The sequence below is a fragment of the Tinamus guttatus genome, unplaced genomic scaffold, assembly GCF_059628265.1.
Source record: "Tinamus guttatus ecotype Peru unplaced genomic scaffold, ASM5962826v1 Tinamus_guttatus_pri_ptg000520l, whole genome shotgun sequence".
NCBI classification, from domain to species: Eukaryota; Metazoa; Chordata; class Aves; order Tinamiformes; family Tinamidae; genus Tinamus; species Tinamus guttatus.
This window is the reverse complement of record NW_028289054.1, coordinates 387,376-414,274: the sequence shown is the minus strand read 5'-3', so window position 1 is coordinate 414,274 and position 26,899 is coordinate 387,376. Positions and strand designations below refer to the sequence as shown.

The window sequence follows — 26,899 nt, the reverse complement described above, 5'->3', positions numbered from 1 at the left end:
GTTATGTACTGTCTTTTTCAGATAAAAAAAAAAAAAAGCAATTCTAAGAAGCACAACAGGCAGCACGGACAAGTACACACAGCTTGTCCAGCTACCTCCAAAAGAGATTAATATCCCACTATGACCAGGTTTTAGATGGAGAGTCAAAGTGAACAAATTTCCAGTTGTCCTGACGCCAGAGGTGCTTTTTTTAATACAGTGAAAGGTTTTACATTAAGTATTTTAGGGGATGAAATGCTTGAGATAATGACATGAGAGTACATCTGTTAACACACAGTGGGTTTTTGGATTGAGCAAGGTTGTGGTACTTTAAGTGACAAGAAGTATCTCGGTATATACTGAATGGACTGTAAAGTATACTGTGTGTATTTTGTCTCTGCAAAAACACAGCACATACTCTTTTCATTTCTAATAAACTATTTTTAGTTTATTTATTTTTTTTTAGTTTTAGTCCCCCCCAAAAAATAGGGAATGAATACATTTAATAAGTCTAGAAACAAGTCATCATCTTTGTATATTGGCAAATTATCAAAACTGGTTTGTGCAGTCCAAAAGCAGAAGGGACCACTCAATGCCCTTTCAGTCTTTAGTTAAGGCCAGCTTTTTAGAAAGCAAATACAGCTACAGTCTCCCTAACAAGGAGAGGTATGGTTTCCCACTAAAAAATGAATGGCAAAGAAAGCTGGCAAGTGATACAATATTTGAAGTACATAAATTCTTTACTACCATAAGTTCCTATCCCTATAGCCCGCAAGTGAAATTACTTTTAGGTGCAACAAAAGTTGACCAGGCCAGTTTACTTAACATCCTGGGATTGAGGGAAGTATATTCATTATTTGTGTAATGAATAAATGTTTATCCAATTAAAAAAAAAAATCAAGTGCAGACCTGATTATACTCAGATCTTTCAGGTGCTTCTAAGTCAGTGCAGCTCTCCTGCACAGTAAATTGTATTTTCCTTATCAGTAGATACTGGGCACAGGGAAGGGAATTAAGCCTGATGTTAATCCCACACAGTGCTGAGGGCTCCTGATGCCTTCTCAGTACAGTCACAAACTGAAATCCCAGGACTGGCTCTTAGCTGTGCACTATGTGGCAGCACAAAGGTGCTCCATAAGTGCCAGAGTGCCTAGAGAGCCAAACCATAACCAGGGTGAATGGGTATAGTCGACAGGTAATCACAGTTCTATTTCTTTCTTAACTTCCTACAATAGAAACTGTTGATAATATTACAGCATTATTAGCAGCTCCATTCTTGTCACCAGTCAATTACCCATTTTCCTGTGTTTCCTTCTAAATAAGAGAGAGTGGTTTGAGGTTTTTATTGTTTTGCAATATTCATAGCTAAATTACTTAAAGAGTAATTAAAAGACTTCAAGAGTCTTTTTTGTCATTCAGACTTTTTTGGTGGTAGTGGTTGATTGGCTGGGTTTTTTTTGACTCTTTAACCTCTCTTGCTATAGTCAGACAAATTTGTTTAGACTGTGAACAACCTCCAGAAAGGCAAAATGAAAATATTTCAGCCACTTCCAGAAAAAAGATTGTAGCATAAAGCACTTTTTATTATTATATCTTACACTTTGTTTTTAACAATAATGCACTAGCTTTGGAAGGCTAATTTTGCATGAAGATACTTGCAAAGATAAATATGAAGTCTTTCAGGGTTTGGTGGAAATCTCTTGCTACCTATGTGGATTCTTTACCTGGACAATATAATAAGAAAACAAACTGGCAAGGTACTGAAAAAACAAACCGGCAAGGTATGACAGTGGAAAGTAAGTCTATTACATCCAGGTTGTCTCTGGTGGTGCAACAGAGACAAGGGAATATACTTTGGTTTTGTACAATGATTTTCACAGGTTGGTGTGGAAAGACCTTGGCTTTTATTTCAATAGTCAGTGGAAATACGCGTCCGAGCAACAAGATATTGTTGTGACTTCCTTTCCACTAGCTTTTGGGACACACAGAGCTTACTGATACAGATCTACACGCCATGTGTAGTCACTCAGAAGTGCAAACGTCCTCCACGTGAACCAAGAGATTGATACTAGTGAAAGGATCCTGTAAGTGAGGGATTTGTTGCAGATGTATAAATCAAAATACATAGGTGGTTCTTTGAAGCACTTCCTTCCTTGCTACCCACACAAGACAGCATATAGACAGATATTTCTGTCTGGAGAGCCCCAGGCATCAACCTGTCTGTGCTCTTTCTGCACCACACCGAAGCATCAAACAGAAAATAATCGGGAACATTTTTGACAGGACTCTGCAATAACCATATATACATATATGCAGAAATAAGGTCTCAAATAAGAATTCCATTTTCTGACTTTCTATTAATTGTCTCAAAACAACATTAAGTGATGTTGTGTATTCACTCAGTGATTGTAATTATTCTAAAGCCTTTATAAAATCTCTGCTTTAACCAACTGTTAAACTTAACAGGAAGTTATTTTAAGGTTACCAGCACAGTTGTACTATATTGTGTATCTGTTTTCAGCGAAGCAGCCTTCACATTAGTCAGGCAGTATAGTTCAGCAATATGAGTACGTCAACAAAGGAGCATGATTGAAGGAAAGTTTTGAGAGAAGAGTAGTTTAATAAACACATTTTTTGCCAACTGATTGTACTGTTTAAATCCAATCAAAATGAGGTTTTGGTTGGATTAATAATGAATTAGTTGTTGAATAATAAGTTGTTAGGTAGTCTGATAGATTAGACATCATAAAACTTACCTACGACAGGACCGCTGAACAAGACCTCTGAGTGCAGAAAAGAAACAGTACAAAGACATTGCTGAGCCTCTTACTCTTGATATTAACATCTTCTTTCACACATGAACAGATTTTAAAACTTAATTGTCTTTGGAAATGTCCAAATGCACTGCAGTGCAATATAGTTCATTTATTCCATTATAGAATAGAGCCTTTGTTTTCAGATAGATGTGGCCACTTTGTTGGATGCTTTCCCTTAAGTAAGTAAATGACTAGACTGAGATGAATTCATGAAGGCTGGTGGTCCAAACCTCAGCATTTTTCACCACAGGTAGCACCTTACTGGAAATCTTAGCATATAGTGCTGGAAAACCTCTGCTTTCCATTGAAAAGTGGGCAGGAGCAATCATTGGCATTAAGGCTAATTATATTCAAGCTGCATTTCAGCTGTGCCCACTTCCAATAGCAGAGACTCTTAGAGAGGGATTTGTTTGTATACAAAAGGAAACTTTTGACTTTTCTCTTAGAAAAATAAGTTTGACTATAAAACAATGTATAAAGGAATTTGACAATGTCAAACAATTAAGAGCTGTTTGGAACTTAAAACAGAGAGGGAAAAATTCAATTCTTAAAAAACAGAAATGTTTCAAATAGCAGCTGCGCCTGTATTTCACAAATGGGGCTTTAACAATGAAAACAAAATATGGGTCCTATTGTCTATGAGTAATATCTGAGATAAATTAGCACCACATCTCTTTATATATTAATGAATAGCTTAAAAGCCTAATCCTTAGGAATGATTTCTATGCATTTTAATGGAATTCAAATCAGGATTACTGCGGAGGAAAGAAAGATCATCTTGATGCTGAAGCAGAGGGTTTAGTCTTTTAGATAGTTGTAAAGCACAGCCAAGAAGAGGTTTTCCTTTGAATGTTAATCTGCATTAGAAGTATGTTCATCAAATCAAAAAAAGTGTTTCAATATACATTTTTTCAGTACAGGCACTTTCGCATTAATAACTAACTTGCCTCTGAAAACATCAGTATTTACGAATGTTCACATTTAAATTAAGGGCATTTTATTTCACTGTCATCAGTGTGGTAGTAAATGCTTTACCACTTCCCTTGGCATTGGACTCATTTGTGTTTAATAATACAACAAATCATGATAAATGCCAAACTTACTCAAAGGGAACAGCTGGATCAGTAAAGATGGCCAGATTCTCAACTTCTCTGAGATGAGTTTCAGTAAATGTGGGATGTTCATTGGTTAAATAGAACTATATGGATTTTTTTAAAAACTCTTGGAACCTAAAGGGGAATTTGCATTTTGTTTTCCTTTGAGGCTCCATAAAGCTTAGAGGAACTCTTATTTTGCCCAAGCAAACTTTGCCTCTCTCTAGTGATGACATATGTTCATTCTATTCCAATCAGTGCTATTTAAAATGTCTATTTTTGACACATTTGTGTGGGAATTTTCTTCTTGATATTTACATTTCTATGTGTTTAATTTTAGGAGAAATCCAAAACATTTCACTTAACCCTTAGAATTACCCCAGATTAAGAGAGCTTCATCAAGGAAGGATGATCTGACTGATAGGACAGCTTCACAACAAAAACAAGCCTGAGAAACAATCCAGAATCTTCCTGTGGGCAGAAGAAATGAGCACTGAGAGGCCTCTCAACATAATCAAGCATCCAGGACAGACAAGCATTCCTTCCCTGGAAAATATAAGTGATTTCTCCTTAAATATTACTGACTGTACTCAGGTTGTTGTACCAGAAGAAGTTTTTTTCACAGTTGCTGCTGTTGGCATATTGGAAAACCTGCTCGTCCTTATTGCTGTCATCAGGAATAAGAATCTGCACTTGCCGATGTACTTTTTTATTTGTAGTTTAGCCATTTCAGACATGTTAGGTAGCTTGTACAAAACTCTGGAGAACATCTTTATTATCTTGTGCAAAATGGGCTACCTGAGACGTCGCGGGGACTTCGAGAAAAAGCTGGACGATGCCATGGATTCCATGTTTATTTTGTCTTTACTGGGGTCAATCTTCAGCTTGTTAGCTATCGCAGCAGACAGATACATCACCATCTTCTACGCTTTACGGTACCATAACATCATGACACTGAGAAGGGCCTTGGTCATCTTGGCAATCATCTGGACATTCTGTGCTGGCAGTAGTATTGCCATCGCTCTCTTCTCCTATGAAGTAGCTACAGTCATTCCCTTCACCATTCTGTTCCCTTTAATGATGTTTTTTATACTGTGCCTCTATGTCCATATGTTTCTTCTGGCTCGATCTCATGCTAAGAAGATTGCCACACTGCCCACTAGTGCAGTTCATCAGAGAACTAATATGAAAGGAGCCATTACGCTGACTATTTTCCTTGGAGTTTTCCTTTGCTGTTGGGCCCCCTTTGTTCTTCACATTCTTCTAGCAAGGTTTTGCCCACATAATCCATACTGTGCCTGCTACATGTCCATTTTCCATGTGAACGGGACACTCATAATGTGCAATGCAATCATTGACCCCATGATTTATGCATTCCGGAGCCCAGAATTACGGAGTACATTTAAGAAGATGCTCTGTTGTACCAGATCAAACTGGAACTGGTAAACACGTAAGAAAAGATGAATCTTACAGAAAGATGCTTATGGAGTGCTCTGTAACACCAATTTGCAGAGTTGGAAATGCTAGCAATTCTACCCAAAGTAATACTGTTGTTGTAGGATAATGCCAGTGATTTCCTGAGGGATAGCAAAGAATGCGTAAAACTAAGTATGCCCTCATATCTTTGCCAATCAGACCTCCAGAAATATTACTGAGGTTCATTCTGCTGCTAAGTTTAATATAATAGTCCAAAAATAATGGCAACTTAATTATCTTGTGTCATTTCAGAAAAACTCAAGTGTAAACCTTCTTCAACAAGTACTGCATTACCCCAGGAATGAGTTTATGCCAGTCCATTTTGTATCAGCAATTCCAATTTCAAGCAAATACTGCTGCAAGAATCTGTTGCTTAAATCACAATGAAATGAATTCTTGTTTCTAAACTGCAAATTTACAATAAATTTATGAGAAAGCAGTAAATACAGATATGTATTTAGACTATGCTGGCAGAGTAATGTCATTAATTTGTTCGTTTACATCTAGTCCCCTTAAAAATAGGCAATTAGTGTGCGCCAAGTTTCGAAGATAAAATTACGCAATTAGTGTGCTCTAAGTAACAAAAATAAAATTTACAGTGAGTCCAAGAGAGAAGATACTATGGTTTAAAGGCTATTTTTAATGATTGAAGAGGAGTCTGCATCATTTCAGAAAAAATCAAGCGTAAATTTTCTTCAACAAGTACTGCATTACCCCAGGAATGAGTTCATGCCAATCCATTTTGTATCAGCAATTTCAATGTAAGGCGAATACTGCTGTAAGAATCTGTTGCTTAAATCACAATGAAATGAATTCTTGTTTCTAAACTAGAAACTTGTAGGAAATCTAGGAGAAAGCAGTAAATACAGATATGTATTTGGACTATGCTGGCAGAGTAATGTCATTATTTTGTTCTTTTACATCTAGTTCCCTTAAAAAGAGGCAATTAGCGTGGGGCAAGTTCCAAACATAAAATTATGCAATTAGTATGCTCTAAGTAATAAAAATAACATTTGCAGCATAAGTCCAAGAGAAGAAGATATTTTGGTTTAAAGGCTATTTTTAGTGACTGAAAAGGAGTCTTTCCAACATAAATTCGTGCAGGCAGCAAAGACAGGTTTTGTATCTTAAAAGGCAAAGAAAGGCAAATTCAAAAAAGTCAGCCAGCTGGAAAAGGAATCAGATAGCCCAGACAGTTCATAATTTTCAGGATGCTATTGGGAAAATTTTGAATTGCCTCTGCCAAAATAATACAAAACTCACAAACACTTAAAGAATATTTTTCACAGAAAAAAAAAAAAATCCAGCTAGAAGGATAAGAAAATAAAGGGCTTCTGAGTCAGTCCAGACCAGATGAAGTATTGACCTCACACAAATTGAATAAAGTTACTCTGCTGGGCCAGAAATCTCCAGCCACAGGCCCAGGCCCACTCCAGGAGCCCTTGGCTATCCTGCATGAGACCCAGACCACCCTGCAAGCATCTGGGCTTGCCCCTTCTTTCTTTACTTGTGTTCCAGCCTCACACTCTGCCTGAGAACCTAAGCCCACCAAACAAGGTACGAAATCATCCATCGCACAGGCAACACTAGCCCCACAACAAGCATGACTGCTGTTTGTAGTTTATCTATCTGGTCTAAATCATGGGAACACTCAAAACAGTAAGACAACTGTCTTCGGTTGTTTATTTTGGATACGTTGAAGAAAACTGAACTTACCATAGTTCCTTTGTAAATGCATAAGGCAGATCCCTATGAATTTACAAAACTGCTGAAACCTGTGGCAGAATATTAGACCTCTAGGTGAGCTTAGGAGTTGTGTAAAATAGTAAATACAATTCAAAAGACACATAAAGGATTTTGTTATTGTTATTCTAGTTCTTTTAGAACGGAGCATTCATGCAAAAAATTTTCGTTTCTGGGAAAGTGAGTTAGGGAGAGCATAAAATAGTCTCAAGTAGAAAAGTTTCTAGGTAGTTTTTCCTTTTTAAGCCTACCAGTGTCTATTGCATGTCAGAAGATGGATAAATCTCCATATGTTATTTCCTAACTGACTGAAAATTTGACTTGTATTTTAGCAGTTGTGCAGTCTCCAAGAAAATATATTTTTTCTGTTTCATACACTAATTTTATATTGCTCTTTGAACAGAGTCCTTGATTTGCGAAGTCTTTCTTATCTAGTACTGAAGGTGCTCTTGAAACTCTGCTCAGACATATTAATGTATAATTTTGCATTGAATGCTCTTTTTAGATTTTGTGACTTTCTTTCATCTTCCCAGCCTTAATTTACACATGTTTGGGAGCCAGAACTGTACCTTAGCTTGGGAGAACTAAGTGCATTTTGGATCCTACCAGAAACAAGCCTGGAAGGAACCATCTGTTTCCTGGAAAATCCAGCCGCATGAAGTCCCAGGCAACAGCACCACAAATGTTTCATTCAGAAGGGCCCACAGAATTTCTCCAAAGGACTGTGGAAGCAGGACTTCTTCCAGTCAGTTATTACAAAGCCAAAGAAGAAAAGGTCCTGCTCTGTTCCTGTTGTTTTCTCTTGAACTGAACTTCATGTTTAGGAAAAAAATGAACAAATCTGATAAAGGCACTAAGGGGAATTAATTACATTGAAAGAGTTGGCATGCCAGTGAAGGACAGACCTGCACAGCAGTTTAATTTTGTTCACAAAATAGCAAGGCAAATAAGCCTTGTTTACATGAATTACAACCCTGGGCAAGATTCAGAAAAGTAGGTGTCTCAGACTTCTATTAGCTGAAGAAAGCATTTAGCTCTTCAATCAATATTGAAGTACAAGGAAAAGAAACTTGACTTGAAGTGCTGGGCACCATCAAAGGCCATCTGTTTAGGCAAAAATTCCTGTCCAAACACTTGACAACTAGGCTACTTTTCTAGATTAAAACTAGTAGATAAAGAGCCAAAAGTTAGTCTCTTTTTTAGAGTCGTGAGCAAAATGTATGTAGCTAACATTACAGGCATTAAAAACAGCAAAAGAACTGTCACACATAGCATAATGAACTGCAGTTAGCTTTCAAGTAATTCTAGCTAAGTTAGCCAGAGGACAAATGCCTACTAGGTAAATAAGATTATTTATTAATTACCTTCAACTGAAATATTTCTTTTTGCAGAAAGACCGTAAGATGTTTTGTTGAACCATATTCCATTATTTCAGAGGCTCCTTTACTCTGTCAATTATTATGACTTCAGTCCTCAAACTGTTATGCCTAAACTTTGTATGAATTGTCTGTGTAAACACAGGGCTCTTTGGGAGCCATCTGCTAACAGAAGGAGCTCCTTCCATGGGCCTCTGACCATCAGTTCCTGCCCCATGATGCTGCAGTGCTGCCAACTCCAGCCCCTGTCCTCCTGTCCATGGCCTGTCACAGCCTCCATGACCAGCCCAGCACACAGGCAGCCACCCAGCCCGGGCTCAGCCCAGCTCTGGCCTCATGCCACCTTTTCTGCACTGATTTCCTATTAAGATTTGCGAGATTCAGAATGTCATAAGAGCACAGCAAAATATGCAAGACCCTTTGCAGCAGGTAGTAAGAGCATTCAGTTCAGAATAACACTGAGCAGCTCAATACAGTCTCTAAAACCTCCAATAAGTATATCCTCAGGCTCTCTAAAATACACTGCAGATATTATTCTTCTTGATTGCTGCTTCTTGACCCGGAGCATTCTGTACTTTTAAATTTGGTCTCAATATTGGTTGGCATTAAAAGTCCAAGGCAGGAATCTTCATGCTCAAAACTCGTTTCCCCATTCTAGAGACTACTGCAGCTGCTCCCTTTCAAGCCACCATGGTATTATTCATTATGCTAAATATGCATTTGCATTTTCACTTGAATTTTCAAGAAAGATCCCAGTCTCTAAACTGATCCAAAGGCTGTTCCACAAGTGTGCCTTTTCAGGCGTATAGTAGTCTAATTCCACTGTTTCAAAAGAGCAATGCCAAGGTAAAACTGGATTGCTCTGAATCAACCCCAGAGCCACAGTCTGGAAGCAGAAATGCCACTTTAGTTCATAATTCATTAAAACAAGAACTGAACATATAAAACAGTAAGCAGGAGAAATACAGCAGACAAGAATAAAAGTGACACAGCCTGAGGTAAGGAGCTGAACAAAGTAAGAAAAGTGCTTTTGGAATATTGCTTTAGCCACTATCTTCAGTTTTCATTTATGTGAGAAATGAATCCATAGCCCAGCGATTTGGATAATCACATTGCCTGGTCCAATGCCTAAATCTCTTTACTTAACTGTCTTACCAGTCTGTGCAAGGAGGAAAAAAAGAAGAGGAAATAATTTACTTCAGCCCAGCACTGAGCAGTTTATGTCAGGGGGCAAGCTGAGAGGAACTGAGGCTTCAGATCTCTCATCTATGCTTAGCTTTCTCTCAGATCACAACCAAGTCTTTGAAACGGGGGTGGAATTTGGATAAAAAGCAGGTCCTGGCTCTTAGATGAGAAGGCAGATGAAAGAAGCACAACCTTGTCAGTGAGAGTTGGCTGGTTAATAAGGGGTTGAGATTGGCAGTGTTTCCTATTAGAGAGGACAGCCCTGGAGGTTGTTAGAAGTCTGGGAGCAGGCCCAGGGAAAACTCCAGAATAGAGTCCTGAAGAATAATCCTTTTTAAAAATAATAGTTTTAATAGAACTAAATCAGTCATTCAAACATTTTCTACATATGGAGGCCCTCACTGAAGCCATTATCTGGAGAGTCAGGAGTATCAGGGGCATGAGAAAGCTCACAGGGCAGAGAGGTCCTGGGTCCCTAGGTTCCCATGTTAGAAATGTTACTTGGTCAGGCTAGGAAAGAACAGTGTGGTTTTGAGACCCTGGTGGGAAAATCAAACAATTCCTAGGATTGGGTAGGCCAGCATGGCAGTGATAGCACAGAGGAGGGAAGAGGTGGAGAAGACACACCCATCTTACACTGCTGGAATTGAGAGAAATGCAAAGAGCTGAGAAGCATAAATGAAGAAAGTAACGCCCAGGGTCAAACGGGAAAGCAAAGGAAGAATGTGAGGAGCTGCGTGAAAGTGGTGAGGATATCCCAAATGGTTGTTCTTATTTTGTAACAACACACAACAATCTTCTATTTTCCAGCTACCTTTTATGTTCAATATCAATTCTACAAATCAGGACAATTGTAGTCTAGAGATCAGATGCTGTAAGACTAAGAAAACCAGGATGAGCAAACCTGAACGAAAATAGTCCAAGGTTAAATAGTTTGGTGGATTCACACCAGCTGAAGCACCTCACGCTGTAAGGAAAATGTTAATTTGGACTAACTTCCAATAAATCATAATGTTACATTGTACGTACGCCTTTATTTGGGCACCCACTTATCTTAAAGCACTGGGATAAATTCAATCTCTTCTTGTTCCAACCAGTGGGAGTAAGCATTAAGATGCACAAGGGGCTGTGTGCTTTCTGTTATCACATAGCAAAAACTGGGTGAAAATCCCTCTTAATATTAGAAGGCAGTTTGTATTGAGCAGAGGGCTGATGCTAAAACAGTCTCAGAGGTTAGCATTATTGTCTTGATAGATAATAATTGCCAAAGGTGTCAAGTCAGCTGTCAAGATAGACAATAATTGCCAAGTGCCAAAAGCACTCTGAACACTCAAGAACTATGTTTTGTTCTGAAAATGCATGCCAGACAGTTTTTACAATAGAATAATCCATGACAGCTGGGTACAAGTGTTCTCAGAATGGTCCAGAGCTTTACAGTTTATCAATTGTTGTTTAAGATAAAACCTTGTTCCTGGAGCTAGCATCAGTCTCTTGACATGCCAATGCTTAGATGTTATAGCAAAATCAATACTCAGACAAAGCACAGAGAGGAAGCAAAGAGTGTGAGTAGTAATTTCTACTTGACATGTTAGTGTCAGAGCCACTGTACCACATGGCAGAAAGATCACTTGCATAGACAGTCCCAAGGAAGAGATAATTAATACGGAAACATTATCCTGAGCACCATCAGCCACAGCCATTGTCAAAGAAGCGGGATGGTGGCAGCAGCTTCTGCTCACCCAGATCTATTGCTGTGTCTCTCCTCAACATCATGCCACAAAGAAATTATAATAAGCGCAGATATCTTCATAGATAGATAGATATACTTCATATTGCTTTCTTCATGAAAAGTTCTTTCTACTGAACTCACACAAACTTTCAGTCTCAATCCTGCATCCAGACAACTCGGTGACCAAGGAAGACTTTAAGTGCATTTCCTGTGTTATCTATTTGGTCCTGTGTTAAAAAAAAAAAAAAATGGTATTTCACGGAAAGAACCCAAAACAGGTCTTGAAGAATCTATGATGCAAGCAGGGATGATATTTGCGCTTGATGGCTCTATGTGAAGTCCTTTTTCTTTCCTTTTTCACACCTTTCAATAACATTTAGTTGCTTCTTGTCACCATAAAATTGTCTGCCCTGCTCTTGTTCCCTGTTAATGTGACATGTCTGGGGCTGAATCATGTTAAAATCAAAGTAAATATGGTGCTTCTGATGTTTCCAAAATTACCTGATAACATACTATGCAGTCATTTGAAACTGGGATGCTGAAATCTTGAAATATACTTCCTGAATTATATCCGCAAAATGCTTTTTATCTGTTCCAAAGCTATCTCACAGTATACTTTTCTCAGTTCGTTATCTTTCCAGCAATGACAATGGCAAATTCAGTTTATGGTTAAAAATGCCTAACTTAATACCTCTGCTAACATTCAATAGTTTATTCAAATATTTGCCTTCTTATATTTGTAGTGAAAAAGAAACATGAGTAAAAGGCAATACTGTGAAAAATCATTCGAGGGCTAGACAAATTAATGAAATTAGGTGGAATTTAGTACCTAAAACAGGAATACTTGCAGCTGTTTCTACTTTCTTTGAAGGGGAATGTCTACAAACTCAGCAACCCAAGCAACCCCTAGGAAATGAGAGATAAAGATTCACATTCTAACTACATGGAATAAATTCAAAAACACATCTGCAGCCTTTCCAAAAAAAATCTAGGCCACAGGGCTTTATGTAGGTAGAAAAAAAAAACTGATTGCTGTCACTTGAAGATATCTTTGCTGTTGAAACCGTGCAATGAAGAAAGCAACATTCACTGGAGTGGAGGGAAGAGAACTTAGACCCACTCCCAACATGCTCTATGCAACAAAAAAAAACCTCAGTAGAGGCAGGAAAGTGTGAAACATGAACCATTTAGAGGAGATTATGAAAAGGTGCTACATATCCTCAGTTCACAGAATCATAGACTCACAGAATGCTTAAGGCTGGAAGGGACCTCTAGAGGTCATCTAGTCCAACCCCCCTGCACACGTAGGGTCACCTAGAGCATGTGGCACAGGACTGCGTCCAAGCAGATTTTGAAGATCTCCACAGAAGGAGACTCCACAACCTCTCTGGGCAGCCTGTTCCAGGGCTCTCTCACCTTCACTGATTAGAATTTTTTCCTTAAGTTCCTGTGGAATGTTTGATGCTTCAGTTTGTGGCCATTACCTCTAGTCCTGTCAGTGGCCACCAGTGAAAAGAGGCCAGCACCATCCTCCTCACTCCCTCCCTTGAGGTACTTATAGACACTGATTAGTTCCCCTCTCAGCCTTCTCTTCTCCAGGCTGAACAGGCCCAGCTCCCTCAGCCTCTCCTCATAGGGCAGATGTTCCAGGCCCCTGATCATCCTTGTGGCCCTGCACTGGACTCTCTCCAGCAGCTCCACATCCCTCTTGTACTATGGGGCCCAGAACTGGACACAATACTCCAGATGTGGCCTCACCAAGGCTGAGTATAGGGGCAGGATCACCTCCCTTGACCTGCTGGAGACGCTCTTCTTAATGCACCCCAGGATCCCACTGGCCTTCTTGGCCACGAGGGCACACTGCTGCCTCATGGTCAAATTGTCATCCACCATGACACCCGGGTCCCTCTCTGCAGAGCTGCTCTCCAGAAGGTCAGTCAGTCACCAGCCTGTACTGGTGTCTGGGGTTATTCCTCCCCAGGTGCAGGACCTTGCACTTGCCCTTGTTGAATTTCGTGAGGTTTTCCACTGCCCAGTTGTCCAGTCTGTTCAGGTCCCTCTGGATGGCAGCGCAGCCCTCTGGGGTATCGGCTACTCCTCCCAGTTTGGTATCATCAGCAAACTTGCTGAGGGAGCCTGTGCCTTCATCCAGGTCATTGATGAATAAATTGAACAGGACCGGACCGAGGACTGACCCCTGGGGGACACCGCTAGCTAAAGGCCTCTAACTGGACTCGGCACCGCTGATCACCACCCTCTGAGCTCTGCCATGCAGCCAGTTCTCAATCCACCTCACCATGCATTCATTTAATCCACACTCCCAGAGCTTACCTATGAGAATATTATGGGAGACAGTGTCAAAAGCCTTGCTGAAGTTTAGATAGATGACATTCCTCATCTACCCAGCCGGTCATTCCATCATAGAAGGCTATCAGGTTAGTCAAGCAAGATTTCCCCTTGGTGAATCCATGCTGACTACTCTTGAGCACCTTCTTGTCCTCCATGTGCCTGGAGACAACAGCCAGTATGAGCCATTCCATCACTTTCCCAGGGACGAAGGTGAGGCTGAGTGGCCTGTAGTTCACACCTTCAAGCTCACCTGCAAAGGAAATCTGAGAGAAGTGTGAGAAATCCTGCTTCCTGCTGTTTACAAGGAAGATCTGGTTTAGAACAAGTTACAAAGTTCCACTTTTGTAAAAAGCCCTTTTGTATTATAGTAAGCCTATGACGGAGAATTTTTACCCATGAAAAGTCAGATATATTTTAACTTTACTAAATGATCTCATCTTGTCTGCAGTTAGCCTTCTGAAAGCCCAGACTCTCGATTTAAGGGTTTTGGAAAATGTTTTCTTGAAATGAGAGGGAAAACAAAACATCTTCTGAATTAAGACAGTCTGCTTTCCCAGCCCTTCTGCCTATGTTGATGACAAGGCTTCCACCACAAGGAATATGTCTTGCTGCCTGTCTTGCTGCCTACAGCACTGTGAAACAAATGGCTAGGACAAGAGGCAGAGACAGCATTTGGAGGTTCAAAAATCCATCTGTACTGCTAACGTTAATGAAACTTGCATATCAATATTTTTGTGTCGCACATGATGCTACATGGAAATGCCACTGGTGCTTTTACATCTCTTTAACACTTCCCTCACTAATTTCAAGATGAGACATACTTTTTTGTCCACTAATAAAACTCTTCAGTAAATATCTTTGCTCAGCTCTGCCTAAAAGTTGTGGAAAGGCATAACTGGGCTGTTTATTTCATCTGATCTGTTACCAACTTTTCTTCCCGAGACAGCAGGATAGATCTTACCCACAAGCTCAGGTGCCTAGAGTACAGCTTTATGAATGCAAGGCAGTTGTAGCTGGAAGAAGTCTGTCCCATGATAGAGCAATCTAGTTCTTGCCAGCACATGCATCTCGCTGTTCAACAATCTGTGTCTGTGTGCCTTTTCTGAAAGTAGATATAGAAGACATATGGATAAAAGAAGCCTCGCTCTCCCAGTTGCACAAACCACTACAGCAGAACACAGCAGCTGCTTACAGAGAGGCAGATAGATTTTCAGGGCAGGTGATGCAGAACTTGGGTTCTGCAAAAAGGATTTCCTGGCAAATGTTACCCTAGAGAAAAAAAGGCAAGGAAGCTTCATAGCAGCTGTGCTTTCTAACAACAGTGAAAGCAATGCTGGAATAATGAAGAGAAAGATTTCAAGGGACGATGTGGGTTGTGTTAAAGTAGCAAGAAATGAGAATAGACTAAAGTTAGAACACTGGGATTTAAATATGAAACAACCTATAACTCAGGAATGAGAAAGGAGAGTATTAATTCAAACCTTTCTGCTTCAAGCCTAGCAATCTATGAATTATCTGAACACTTATTTTTGAGGTGTTTGGCTTTTGAAGAGTATTCTAATATACTGAGATTTATATTTTCTGTAATCCTCTTTATTGATCAACACTAGACACATTTTGCTGCCATTTAAAATCACTTCTTCAAAAATTGTAGAGTATGCTTTCAGCATGTGTTGTTTGCTGCTACTAAATCTGTCTTTTCCTTATGGTCCATTCACCCCTTTTTCAGCTTCCTGCAAGATAAAGGCTTAATATTAATCTCTCAGACTAGCTACCTCAGAATTTTTCTTTAAATGACAGAACTCAAGTTTATTACAGTAATATTAGCTAAAGAAAAGGTCCCATGATTCAATGATAGAGGAATATATTGAGATGTGGGGGAGGCCACATATTCTGATCATGCAGAGGACACACTCTCATAACAGAGGTAATCCTGAGAGGTATCCATAATAGTCAAGATGCGCCAGACTAACACTAGTGTCTGAACCCTGTGATAGGGGATGGCTACAAAACTCTTCACCCCATCCTCACCACCGTAGAGTTCCCAGAACTATGAATTTTGTGATACTAACCACATGCACCCAAGCCCTAGCTCTCTGTAGCTGAAAGACTTGGGTCTTAAACGAGTTAGTATACAGAAATAAAAGACAGGATCATAATTAGCTGGACATGAAAGACAGTATCTGGGTATAAGGGCCAGCTTCCCTGCATCCAGCTTCTATTCACTGAGCAGGAAGGCTAGGGAACAGGAGGCAAGCCACAGGCTGAGCCTCCAGGGTTTGAAGAAAACACAGTTGTGCTTTCTTCAAACACAGTTTATCCCCATAGGAAAGAATCCGAAGGTAGAAAAATCTTCACCACAACAAGCAGAGCAGCCAATTACCTGTCAGTATAGACTGACTTTTGTGTGGGTGTTTATGGGATTTTGGACTTTGGTTAAGTCACAGGAGTTTTCTAATAAGATTGTTCTCTTTTTATCTCGGCTTTTGACTCCTTGTTTTTACCAAAGAGATCCAGCAGGCATAGTGGATTTACTGTGCAGAATTTAATAGCCAGCATAGCAGCTTCTCTTAAGGAATACTAGCATCTCTTCAGCGGAGAACTGCTGCAGAACAATGTTGAGAGTAAAGACCAGATAGTTTGAAATAAACATCCAAATATATGTTTCCATGGGAGCAAATTAGCTATAATATATGGAAGGATTGTACCCACACACATCTTACTTCAGCCCACGCTGCTTCCTCTCTCTGGCCACACCATTCAAATGTCTGTGCATATGTCTAAGATTCAGATGTCTCTCCTCAGCTGATTTACAGTGAGTTAGTGTATTACCTTTGTCATGTTTTATAGATCATTTGACAGGTAGTGTGTTATACAAGAACCACAGTTTCATATCCTTGAAATGGAATTTCAAGGCTGAATAGGGCAACATCGAAGAAAAACAGGTTAAGTCACAGAAGAGGTTCACCCACACACCAATGTCTCTCAATAAAGCAAACATCAGGGAAAGAGTCTGAGTAGACCCTATTTTATTATGAGGAAACTAGAAGATGATATTCCACCAGGAGAAAAGAAAGAACCAGAAAGGGCAGCGTGTCTCTCCCGTTGTTGCAGAACTTAATTAAGCCTATCCTCATCTTTCCAACCTATGCCCTTTGGCTCTGTATATAGATGCCTGTTGTTCAGTGCCCTTTTATTCTAGGAAAAATGTCCCAACTATTGCTCCCAGCTGGCTGCACAGGTTTTCTATAAAAGAATTGAGCTATCACTCCAATATGGCCTAAGGTCCCTTAAGAGAGGTCACAAGTTGTTGTGAGGCAGTGAGGGAGCAAATACCTGAAGGGTAGACACACTCTTTGCACAGCTTATGGTCTAGACAGGCTATCAGAAGAAGCCAGTTCAGAGAGCAAGACTCACACCTGGATTTAAAGGGAATGATCACCTACCCCGAAAACAATGGCCAATAGGATCATATTACAAAAGACATTGAACATTTCCAGCTAAGAAGTGGACATGGAGTGGTAGTATCTTTCAGTGGCCATAGGTACTTCCCATCCTTGACCTTGGTAGAGCAGAAACAAAAACAAAACTGAAGCTGCAATCTAAAACACTGATGAGATCCAACATCTTGATGATGATGAGAAACCTCTAAAAAATCTGAAGAATTATTGCTGTTTCAGATTCTGCATTTGAATCAGAGTAGGAAGCTTCTTGCCAGTAGTTACAACTTCAGTTTTTACTTACAAAGATTCTGTGAGTGTAATGAATGATTATATTAATGATGATTACATTACTGATTACATTAATGAAGACTTTTGTGTTAGTGTTAGACAAAGAACAGCAGTCTATAGAGAGGGCCAAAGTTTTTCTGTTTTGTTTTGTTTAATTGGAGTATAAATTGGAGTAAAAAGCTATGTCTTATTTCCAATCTCATTTTGGCACAGGTTTTTATTTGCCAGACTGTAAGTGACTTGTTATTTCAACCCATCCCTTTAACAGATAGGATACATTTACAATCAGTTACTGTAGTCTTTAAATTTAAAGACATTGAGTTTTCTGGTTGAAAAAAGCACCTATTTTGCTGCTGCATGTAAGCACAGTACAATGTTAAGCATCCAGCCATGACAACACTTGTTGAATTAAAAGCCATGGACTAGATTATTGAAAAAAAAACTCTAGAATATCTTGCAGTCTAATCATTATTTTGCCTTACCTCTGAAAGATCTACTTGCATGTGTTACCAATTAAAAAAATAATCAATTATAGTAATTAACCAAATAAAAACGATGGAAGCTCTGTAAAAGGGGAAAATCTGTTGCCTTCTATAGGTTACATCCCGATCTGTATTATAAACAGATACAAGACGTCTGGGGAGTTCTCATGAAGGGAAACAGTCTTTTTTATCTTTCACAGGAAGATTTATTAAATTTACTTGGAGCTAAGGTCATCAGAAAATGACAAGTTCCTCAATTCCTTTTTGCCAAGACCACAGCAGTAAAACTCTGTTTCTTTACTTAGTCATGTCAGATTGAATCTAAGTACTTGCACAGCCCTTATCACAATGGCAGCTAAATTTGTAGTATTTTTCACAGCTTTTCTGGCCAGTATAACCCTTGTTTGATAAATAGTGTTAATGAAAAATAGACATTGCTCAAAAAGAACTCCATTAGTGTCTCATATTCTGTATAAATTTAACTTTTCTTGGTTAATTAAAACAGTATTCTGAAAGGGAATTTATATTCTTGTAAAGACCACATACTGATATTGTTTTAAAAAAAGAAAAGTTTATGATAAAAAATAAATTGTTTCAAACAATTGTAGCCCCAAAACAACATTTTCTCAGGAGTTAGAAAGCTGTAAATGTTACTTGAGACAATAAATGGAACTGATAAAAGTAATTTTCATAATATGAAGATAGCTAAGTTGGGAGCAAAGGTTGGTAACCAGCGTCCTTTCCATCTCGAACCATTGCATAACTAAAGATTTTGAAAGAGAAGAGAAAACAAACCTAATGATACTGCCAAGAAAAAAAAAAGTCTAAAATTGCACAGAGTTGGAGTGAATAGTTACTAATTAGTCCCTTACTCTGCTGGAGATTAATATCTGTGTTTCAGGGAAACATATTTCAGCTTCTTTTTATTATTATTATTATTACAGTAAGTAATTCAGGATTCACAGTTTTTTCATAGTCAATAGAATAAATACATGCAGTAAGCTCCAGAGAGATGACAGAAAAAGAAAAATAATAAGCAAACAGCTGGGAATGTCACGTATTTCACCCTGGCAGAGTGCTTAGCCAAGTACCTTATTGCTGGCTGATGACCAGCTTTCTCATTAGAAGCTGTTTTGTTTAAGCACAGCAGCATAAACAAAGAAAATGCACTGGGCTTTCAGGTTCATATTTTCATTCACATTTCTTCCCACTCCTAATAATCTTAAAAGGATAAATTCTTTTGCCACAGGCAGGGTTTCAGCAATAGGCCTGTGCCCATGCCCAGCAACCACTCTATCTTTGATGCCTGAAGTCACTGCCAATCCTGAGCCACATGGAAACTATATTCAAAGACCTGGACTGATGTGTGTTGCAACCTATCTCAGAAAAACACTGTGTCACTGCCAGCATCTGGTAGAGGTATCCTTTTACCTCCTCCCCCTGTGGTACAAGTTGGATCTTCTCCAACTGTGAGAGTAAAACCAAGCTTCCTGACCTTCCCAAACCATTGGAAACTGGCGGATGGATAAAGGCAAACAGATAACTCCTTTCTCCACAGGCAGAACTTATCTGTCGATCTATGCAGAATAGCAAGAGTATTCCCATATAACTTTCTCTTGCATGGGCATAAAGCTAAGCCCACCATGGAGCCTGGAGTACGAGTACTCTGTCCAGTATTTTAACTCTTTGTGACATTTTTGCTTGTTGGTTTGAATCTTCTAGATAAGTCACTTTTGTAGGATAATCCTGTAGCATCTTCTGGATCATAAGAAACTCACCTTCCCATATCCTTCCATGCAGAAGCTGTCCAAGTTTACCTGCATGTGCAGTCACACAGGTTGTAGATGCACATTCAGTAGTTATGGGTACAACTATACAAAATCCATCTCATAGTTGTCATTACATAGTACCACAGCAAATAAAACCTGAAATCTTTGCTCCTAGTAGTTCATCCACATGTAGAAAGGTTTATAATGTTCTCACACCCACATTCTGATGACCAATACTAGGAGCAAACTACTATAAAGAAAGAGACAGAGGATGCTGAATAAGATCTTGCAAAATAGCATGGAAGAAGAGATCACACAAGACAGAAGCATACTACCTAAGAAAGGAAAAGCCTACTCAAGGACACTTCCTTCACCAATTTGCCAGTATGTATGATTTCAAGGTACTGCAATGCTCTAGGCATGCACCACATTTCCCTCCAGATGTTACAACTTTTAAGCTTCTATTAGAAGTATGTCATTAATTTTGTGCTCTTAAATTGCTTGAAGTTGTCCTGCACTTTGTTAAAGCCTATCAAGGCTCACTGAAGGACTGGCAAAAGAATCTTGATATTGGCTTTCCTGGTAGTGGTGGAAGGGGGAAAACATATGGGCTTGTCCCATCTGCAACTGAAGCACAGGATCTTCCATCCGGCCATCTCCATTTCCCCTGGTTTAATTAATACATATCTCCACTCTGCCACTACTGCTGACCTCATGAGTCTCCAGCCATATGGTCTGAGGCTTCTGTGATGTTACTTCACAGTCACATTTAGGCCCCTTGTCCCTCTCCCTCTCTATCATAATGAGACCTGTGAAATAGGAAGCAGGGCTGTTCAGCAGGGCTGCTTGGAAAGAAAGAAGGACTAACACCAACTTAAGAAGGATGGCTTCATTTTCCAGGAAAGGACGAAACTCAGGCAGTAACTTGACAGCAACTGAGAATCAAAACAAAAAAATTACTTGGTTCTCCTGGGCAAACAATACCAAAAGCAGGAGGATCTAGAAAAAGCCTTAAACATCAGTTTATATATATAAATTCTATATAAAGCATCACTGCTCTATATAGAAGAAAGAGTCTGAGCCATGAAAAGAATGCGAAAATGACAAGAGAAGATGGTGACCACAGGGGAGGAACCATTACCCTAAAACCAGCAGGGATACAAACAAAATGTTGCAAAGAACTGCATCCTAGAAGAGTGTCAAGGTTTGACAGGATCTATCAGGAAAGCAGTCAGTAGAATATAAAACTGATGATTTTGATGAATTTCAAAATACTTCTAGTCCTGCTGATTGTCAAAAGCTTGCACAAAAAACATTACAGCAATGATAGCCACTGTTAAATAAATAAATAAGATAAAGAACTTGACAAGGATAATGCAGGTTGCAAAAGACAAGAAGTTGGAAAAAAAAGTCAGTCTGTTGGTAAGTACTGGGGTGCTACCTGCAGCAATGTCTGACAAATACGTTTCTTAATAAAGAGGGAACTTAATTTTAAAAATATGGTTAGTTCTGATGTTGTAAGTATGTGAGCATGATTGGTGCTGTCATAAGAGGACTATGGAAAGTGTAGTAGCAGAAAAGGAAGCCAGTTAGTTTATGACCTCCCCTCTATCCTTCCATGAAGTTAAGTCATTCCAACCAACTCATTAACTTCTCTGCTTCTCCCTGAACTTTTTGAATCAGCTTTGACAGCTTCTCCTTTTATCACAGGGCTCTCTGTCACTTGGATTGCTCTAGCAGATCAAAACTGCTTGAGAGAAATTTCTTCCTTTCTTTCACCTTGCTGACAGAACAAGTGGCAATGCAAAGTCTGAATGAACTCTAATGTCACACAATCAAAATAACATGGGTCAACCACAGAGCTGTGAAGTACCTCTGTTACTGCTTAGTCTTGTTCCTGTGAAGTCGTATTCAGCTTTGTATTTATTTATTTCTGTGTCTGTATAATCATTTTACCTCCAACAGCACAGCTAAGGCTTTGAGAATAGAAATTGTTTTTAGCTTTCTATTTTTCCCCTAGAACGCCATAAAAAGACAGAAAAGTTGGCAGAGTTCTGCAGAGATGTGCTCTCAGTGCCCTGCCTTGTTTCAGATTGCTGGAACAGAACTTACCTTACGAAATTGCTCTTTCATAGACTTTTATTTGGAATTAGCTCTTCAGAAAACCATACTGACACTAAGCTTGGAGCTCATGCACCACACATTTCTAAACAGGAGGGCAAGGTTTTTTTTTTTTATGAAACACTCTTCTGCTTTTTCCAGTAATGAATCAGTCCTGTTCTGTACTGAGTAATCAAAGTCAAGAAATTATATTTGTTTCAGTTATAGAAGGTATTATAAATTAAAAAGAAAAAAAAAGAAAAAAGAAACACCACCACAATACTGGAAAGATGCCATCAGTCAAGTTGAAATAAGAAGATAAAAAAAACAGTAGACAGCACTTTCCTATAATAAAATACATAATCCATCTAGATGAGAGCAAAAATATGCTATTACCTCTCCATCAGAAATCAGTCTTTAAGCCTCCTCTTTGCCTTTAGAGATGGAACACCAAAGTCTAAGTATCTGTGAACTTGTACTTTTTAGTAAATTCTGTATTACTCCATGGTACTACTATACCACTTCCCAAAGTAGTAAATGTCCTAAAATATGCTCAGAACGAGGCAAAATTAAGGTTGAGATTGCAAACATGACTTCTGGAGGATTTTATTTTTCCACTTAAGCTTCTTTTAGACATAAATATGTTGTGACAAATGAATGCTTCCTCAATAATGCGTTACATGGGAGAGAAAAATCCTATTTATTTCTATGGCCAGTTCTCTCTCTTCTTTTGCTCTAACTTGAACAGCTAACACTGTTAACTGAGATGAACTAGTGTTGCAGGAAACTTTACTAAATTAAGGGAAGAAGCAGGGTGTGCATTCCTGTTTTGGCTCACACTACTGTACTTCACTTTCCACCAGGATATTAAGAACAGTTAAGATCTTATGCTGCCTCATTCGTCATGTGAAACAGGCTCAGTTTTCTGTGGCAAGATACTCACATGCTTACACAGAAGAGAATTAAATGCTGTCATCTTTTTCCCATGACCGTTAAGGGATTTAAGGTTAATAACGGTTCAGCCAATCTTGCAGGATCAACACTGGAACATGTTTGTTGCAAACTTGGATTAAGATACATTGGCAGAAATCCACAGCAATGAAATTTGTCCAGTGAAATTCACACTTTACTACTATCTAAAGCCTTACCACATTCCACTAGGACAGCATTCCTTTAAAAAGTTGACCTTTGTAGGGAATTATATGTGCCATGTCATCCTGGGAATTACTGAACAAATATTGAATACTTACTGAAACAGAATAATTCAAAAGAAATAGGTAAGTTTCATGCTTTTGGCACCATTTCTAGTCTTTAAAGGGAGGTAAATCTTTGTCACATAATTTATCTTCCCAGAAAATCGCACGGCTCCCCTTTTTAGCAATAAAGTGATGAAAAAATCAAGTGACACCATCTCTCAACTGACGTAAATGAAGTAGTAAAATGGCAAGTCTGAAAACATAAGAATATTTGAAATTCACTCCTTTAGATCTAAAAAGTGTTGGAGTAATTTTATTTAAAATTTAATCTATCTGGCTTCATAGGCTATATGACTGCTGATTTTTTTTAAGAAACAAAAATGGTTACAAAAGACACAGAAAAAGCAGAGTTGCTGAATGCCTTCTTTGCTTCAGTATTTACCAAGGGCAGCCCTTTAGAGTCCCAGGCCCTAGGGACAAGAGAAGAAGCCTGGAGAGAGGAAGACTTGCCCAGGGTAGAGGAAGATTGGGTCAGAGAGCACCTAAGGAAACTCGATACCCACAAATCCATGGGCCCTGATGGGATGCACCCCAGAGTGCTGCGTGAGCTGGCAGAGGTCATAGCTAAGCCGCTCTCCATCATCTTTGAAAGATCCTGCAGAACGGGGGAGGTGCCGGAGGACTGGAAGAAGGCCAATGTCACACCAGTCTTCAAAAAAGGCAAGAAGGAGGACCCAGGCAACTACAGGCCAGTGAGCCTTACGTCCGTTCCTGGAAAAGAGATGGAATGCTCATACTGGCACATGGTTGTCTCCAGGCACATGGAGGACAAGAAGGTGCTCAAGAGTAGTCAGCATGGATTCACCAAGGGGAAATCTTGCTTGACTAACCTGATAGCCTTCTATGATGGAATGACCAGCTGGATAGATGAGAGGAGAGCAGTGGATGTCATCTATCTCGAATTCACCGAGGCCTTTGACACCGTCCCTCACAACATTCTCCTGGGCAAGCTCCGGAAGTATGGGATAAATGAGTGCACAGTGAGGTGGATTAGGAATTGGCTGGATGGCAGAGCTCAGAGGGTGGTGATCAGTGGTGCAGAGTCTAGTTGGAGGCCTGTAGCTAGCAGTGTCCCCCAGGGGTCAGTCCTTGGTCCAGTCCTGTTCAATTTATTCCTCAATGACCTGGATGAAGGCACAGAGTGCTCCCTCAGCAAGTTTGCTGATGATACCAAACTAGGAGGAGTAGCCGATACCCCAGAGGGCTGCGCTGCCATCCAGAGGGACCTGGACAGACTGGACAACGGGGGCAGTGAGAAACCTCATGCAATTCAACAAGGGCAAGTGCAAGGTCCTGCACCTGGGGAGGAATAACCCCAGACACCAGTACAGGCTGGGGACCGACCTTCTGGAGAGCAGCTCTGCAGAGAGGGACCTGGGCCTCATGGTGGATGACAAGTTGACCATGAGGCAGCAGTGTGCTCTTGTAGCTAAGAAGGCCAATGGGATCCTGGGGTGCATTAAGAAGAGCGTCTCCAGCAGGTCAAGGGAGGTGATCCTGCCCCTATACTCAGCCCTGGTGAGGCCACATCTGGAGTATTGTGTCCAGTTCTGGGCTCCACAGTACAAGAGGGATGTGGAGCTGCTGGAGAGAGTCCAGTGCAGGGCCACAAGGATGATCAGGGGCCTGGAACATCTGCCCTATGAGGAGAGGCTGAGGGAGCTGGGCCTGTTCAGCCTGGAGAAGAGAAGGCTGAGAGGGGATCTCATCAGTGTCTATAAGTACCTCAAGGGAGGGAGTGAGGAGGATGGTGCTGGCCTCTTTTCAGTGGTAGCCACTGACAGAACTAGAGGAAACGACTGGAAACTGAAGCATCAAAAGTTCCACAGGAACTTAAGGAAAAATTTCTTAACAGTGAGGGTGACAGAGCACTGGAACAGGCTGCCCAGAGAGGTTGTGGAGTCTCCTTCTGTGGAGATCTTCAAAACCCGCTTGGACGCAGTCCTGTGCCACATGCTCTAGGTGACCCTGCGTATGCAGGGGGGTTGGACTAGACGATCTCTAGAGGTCCCTTCAAACCTTAAGCATTCTATGATTCCATGAAAAAAACGGTAACATAAGACTACACTCCTTCAAGGATAACATCTTTCCAAAGGCATTCACAGATAAGCAGCACTTCCCCAATAGTACAGAAATAGTCTTAGACACATGTGAAAAAACTTTATCCTCAAAAGATTTGTATATACTGTCTATTCAACATATAAGATAGCTAACAGATCAAAATATTTTGTTTTTGATAATTATATAAGAAAATAACACAGCAAGGCAGCTGTGAGCTCCTTTCTGCAGCATTTTAATTGATCCAAATTAAATTGAGTATGGAAAATTAGAACCGAAGACATTAAGAACACCTTAAGCCTATAAGAGATCCAAAGTGTTATTCCCTTTGGCAGCCGTGGCTCAGATGTTTGGCTGGCTGTTCTGAGGTAAATAAATCTTTTCATTTATAAAAGTACTGATCACAGCATAGGATGAGCTACAGCAAGCCATAGTCTCAACTGTTTGGGAAAGAAAACAAGCTACCAAGTGAAAACAAATCATTTGGCCAGCTGAAGTTATTTTAGATTTTGTGGAGCTAGTGAAAAATTGTAGATGCATTTGGAGATCTTAGGAACTTTTATTCCTCTCAAAATATTAACTTCTCTTTCCAAAAAGTACTTTTAACAATCTTTTGAAGCCAAATCGGAAAATTCTTTCCTTCTTTTCCATTGTTATTAGTTTTTATTCTTTTCTTCTCAGTAAATGAAATGGTAACAAAAAAACAATCCAAGTATGGGCATGAAGGATTAATTAAAGAAAAAAAAAAGAAAACACTATTCCATTTTAAAAAACAGTGCATTTTCATAGAAGTATTTTTGAAGCTGAGTGGAAAATATACTGAATGACCAACATTTACCCCATTTCTAGTAAGGCTTTTGCAGTAGCAAAACTGTCCTGTATTACTAAAGCCAAGTCATTTTGTGAAAGTATGTTAGGCATTTTTATGGGAACGTTTCTGATTTTGAAGGATCCCTGGTCATTTCAGATGGGACAGAGGAAATGAAAGAGACCATGTGACCTAAACCATACTTTGAATATTTTAGGAAAATAAATAATATATACATGCATAACTGTATGTAACCATGATTCTAGGTGGGCAACTATGTATAAAATTGGGGAAATAAATCTTCGGAGTAAATCAGGTAATAGCAGCAGGCATCTCTTGATAACATTTTCTTTTTTTTTTTTTTTAACAGATATTTACAATATCAGCGGTGGAAAAAAAGATCCTGGGAAAGCTAACTCGGAAGGCTGTCGTTTTGGCACACAGCTGTGCCTGCATTGGCTTTGCTGCTCTGCCTGGCTGGTGTACGGTCCCACGCAGCTCCTCTCTGCGCCCTGCTCTCCTGGCTGCTGTGGTGCAGTTCCTTAACCACATTTCCTTTTGCATTCGTCAGACAAGCTGGGTGACTTTTCCTCTTTCCCCAAAATAATGTTTGTTCTTTCAAGAAACCACTACATTGTATTAAAGTGTGTCTGCTAATTAAGGGCTCAGAATACACAGAAAAGAACATGAGATTTGTAAGTGATCCTGAAAAGATGCTTTCCAAGGCAAGAAGGCAACATGGTAGAAAATATAAACCTTAGTGGAGAAAAAAATATGCTAAGCAAGTCTGCGTAAGAGAATAACATTGTTTTAACCGCACTGAATCTACCCTGTGAGCTTTAGCACAAAAGGCTAGCAGAGACCACAGAAAGGTTTGCCTTTCCTCCTCCAATTAAGAAAGTTCTCTACTTACTAAATGAAATATATTAAAATGTTAAGTCCTAATTA

The 26,899-nt window shown here is 39.6% G+C and overlaps 1 protein-coding gene across 1 annotated transcript; it reads left to right on the top strand.

Moving 5' to 3' along the window:
* The first annotated feature begins 4,375 nt into the window (after positions 1-4,375).
* MC2R (melanocortin 2 receptor) lies at positions 4,376-5,335 on the top strand. The gene has a single exon (XM_010212568.2). The coding sequence runs from the start codon at positions 4,376-4,378 to the stop codon at positions 5,333-5,335; it is 960 nt and encodes a 319-aa protein (XP_010210870.2).
* Positions 5,336-26,899: the final 21,564 nt, after the last annotated feature.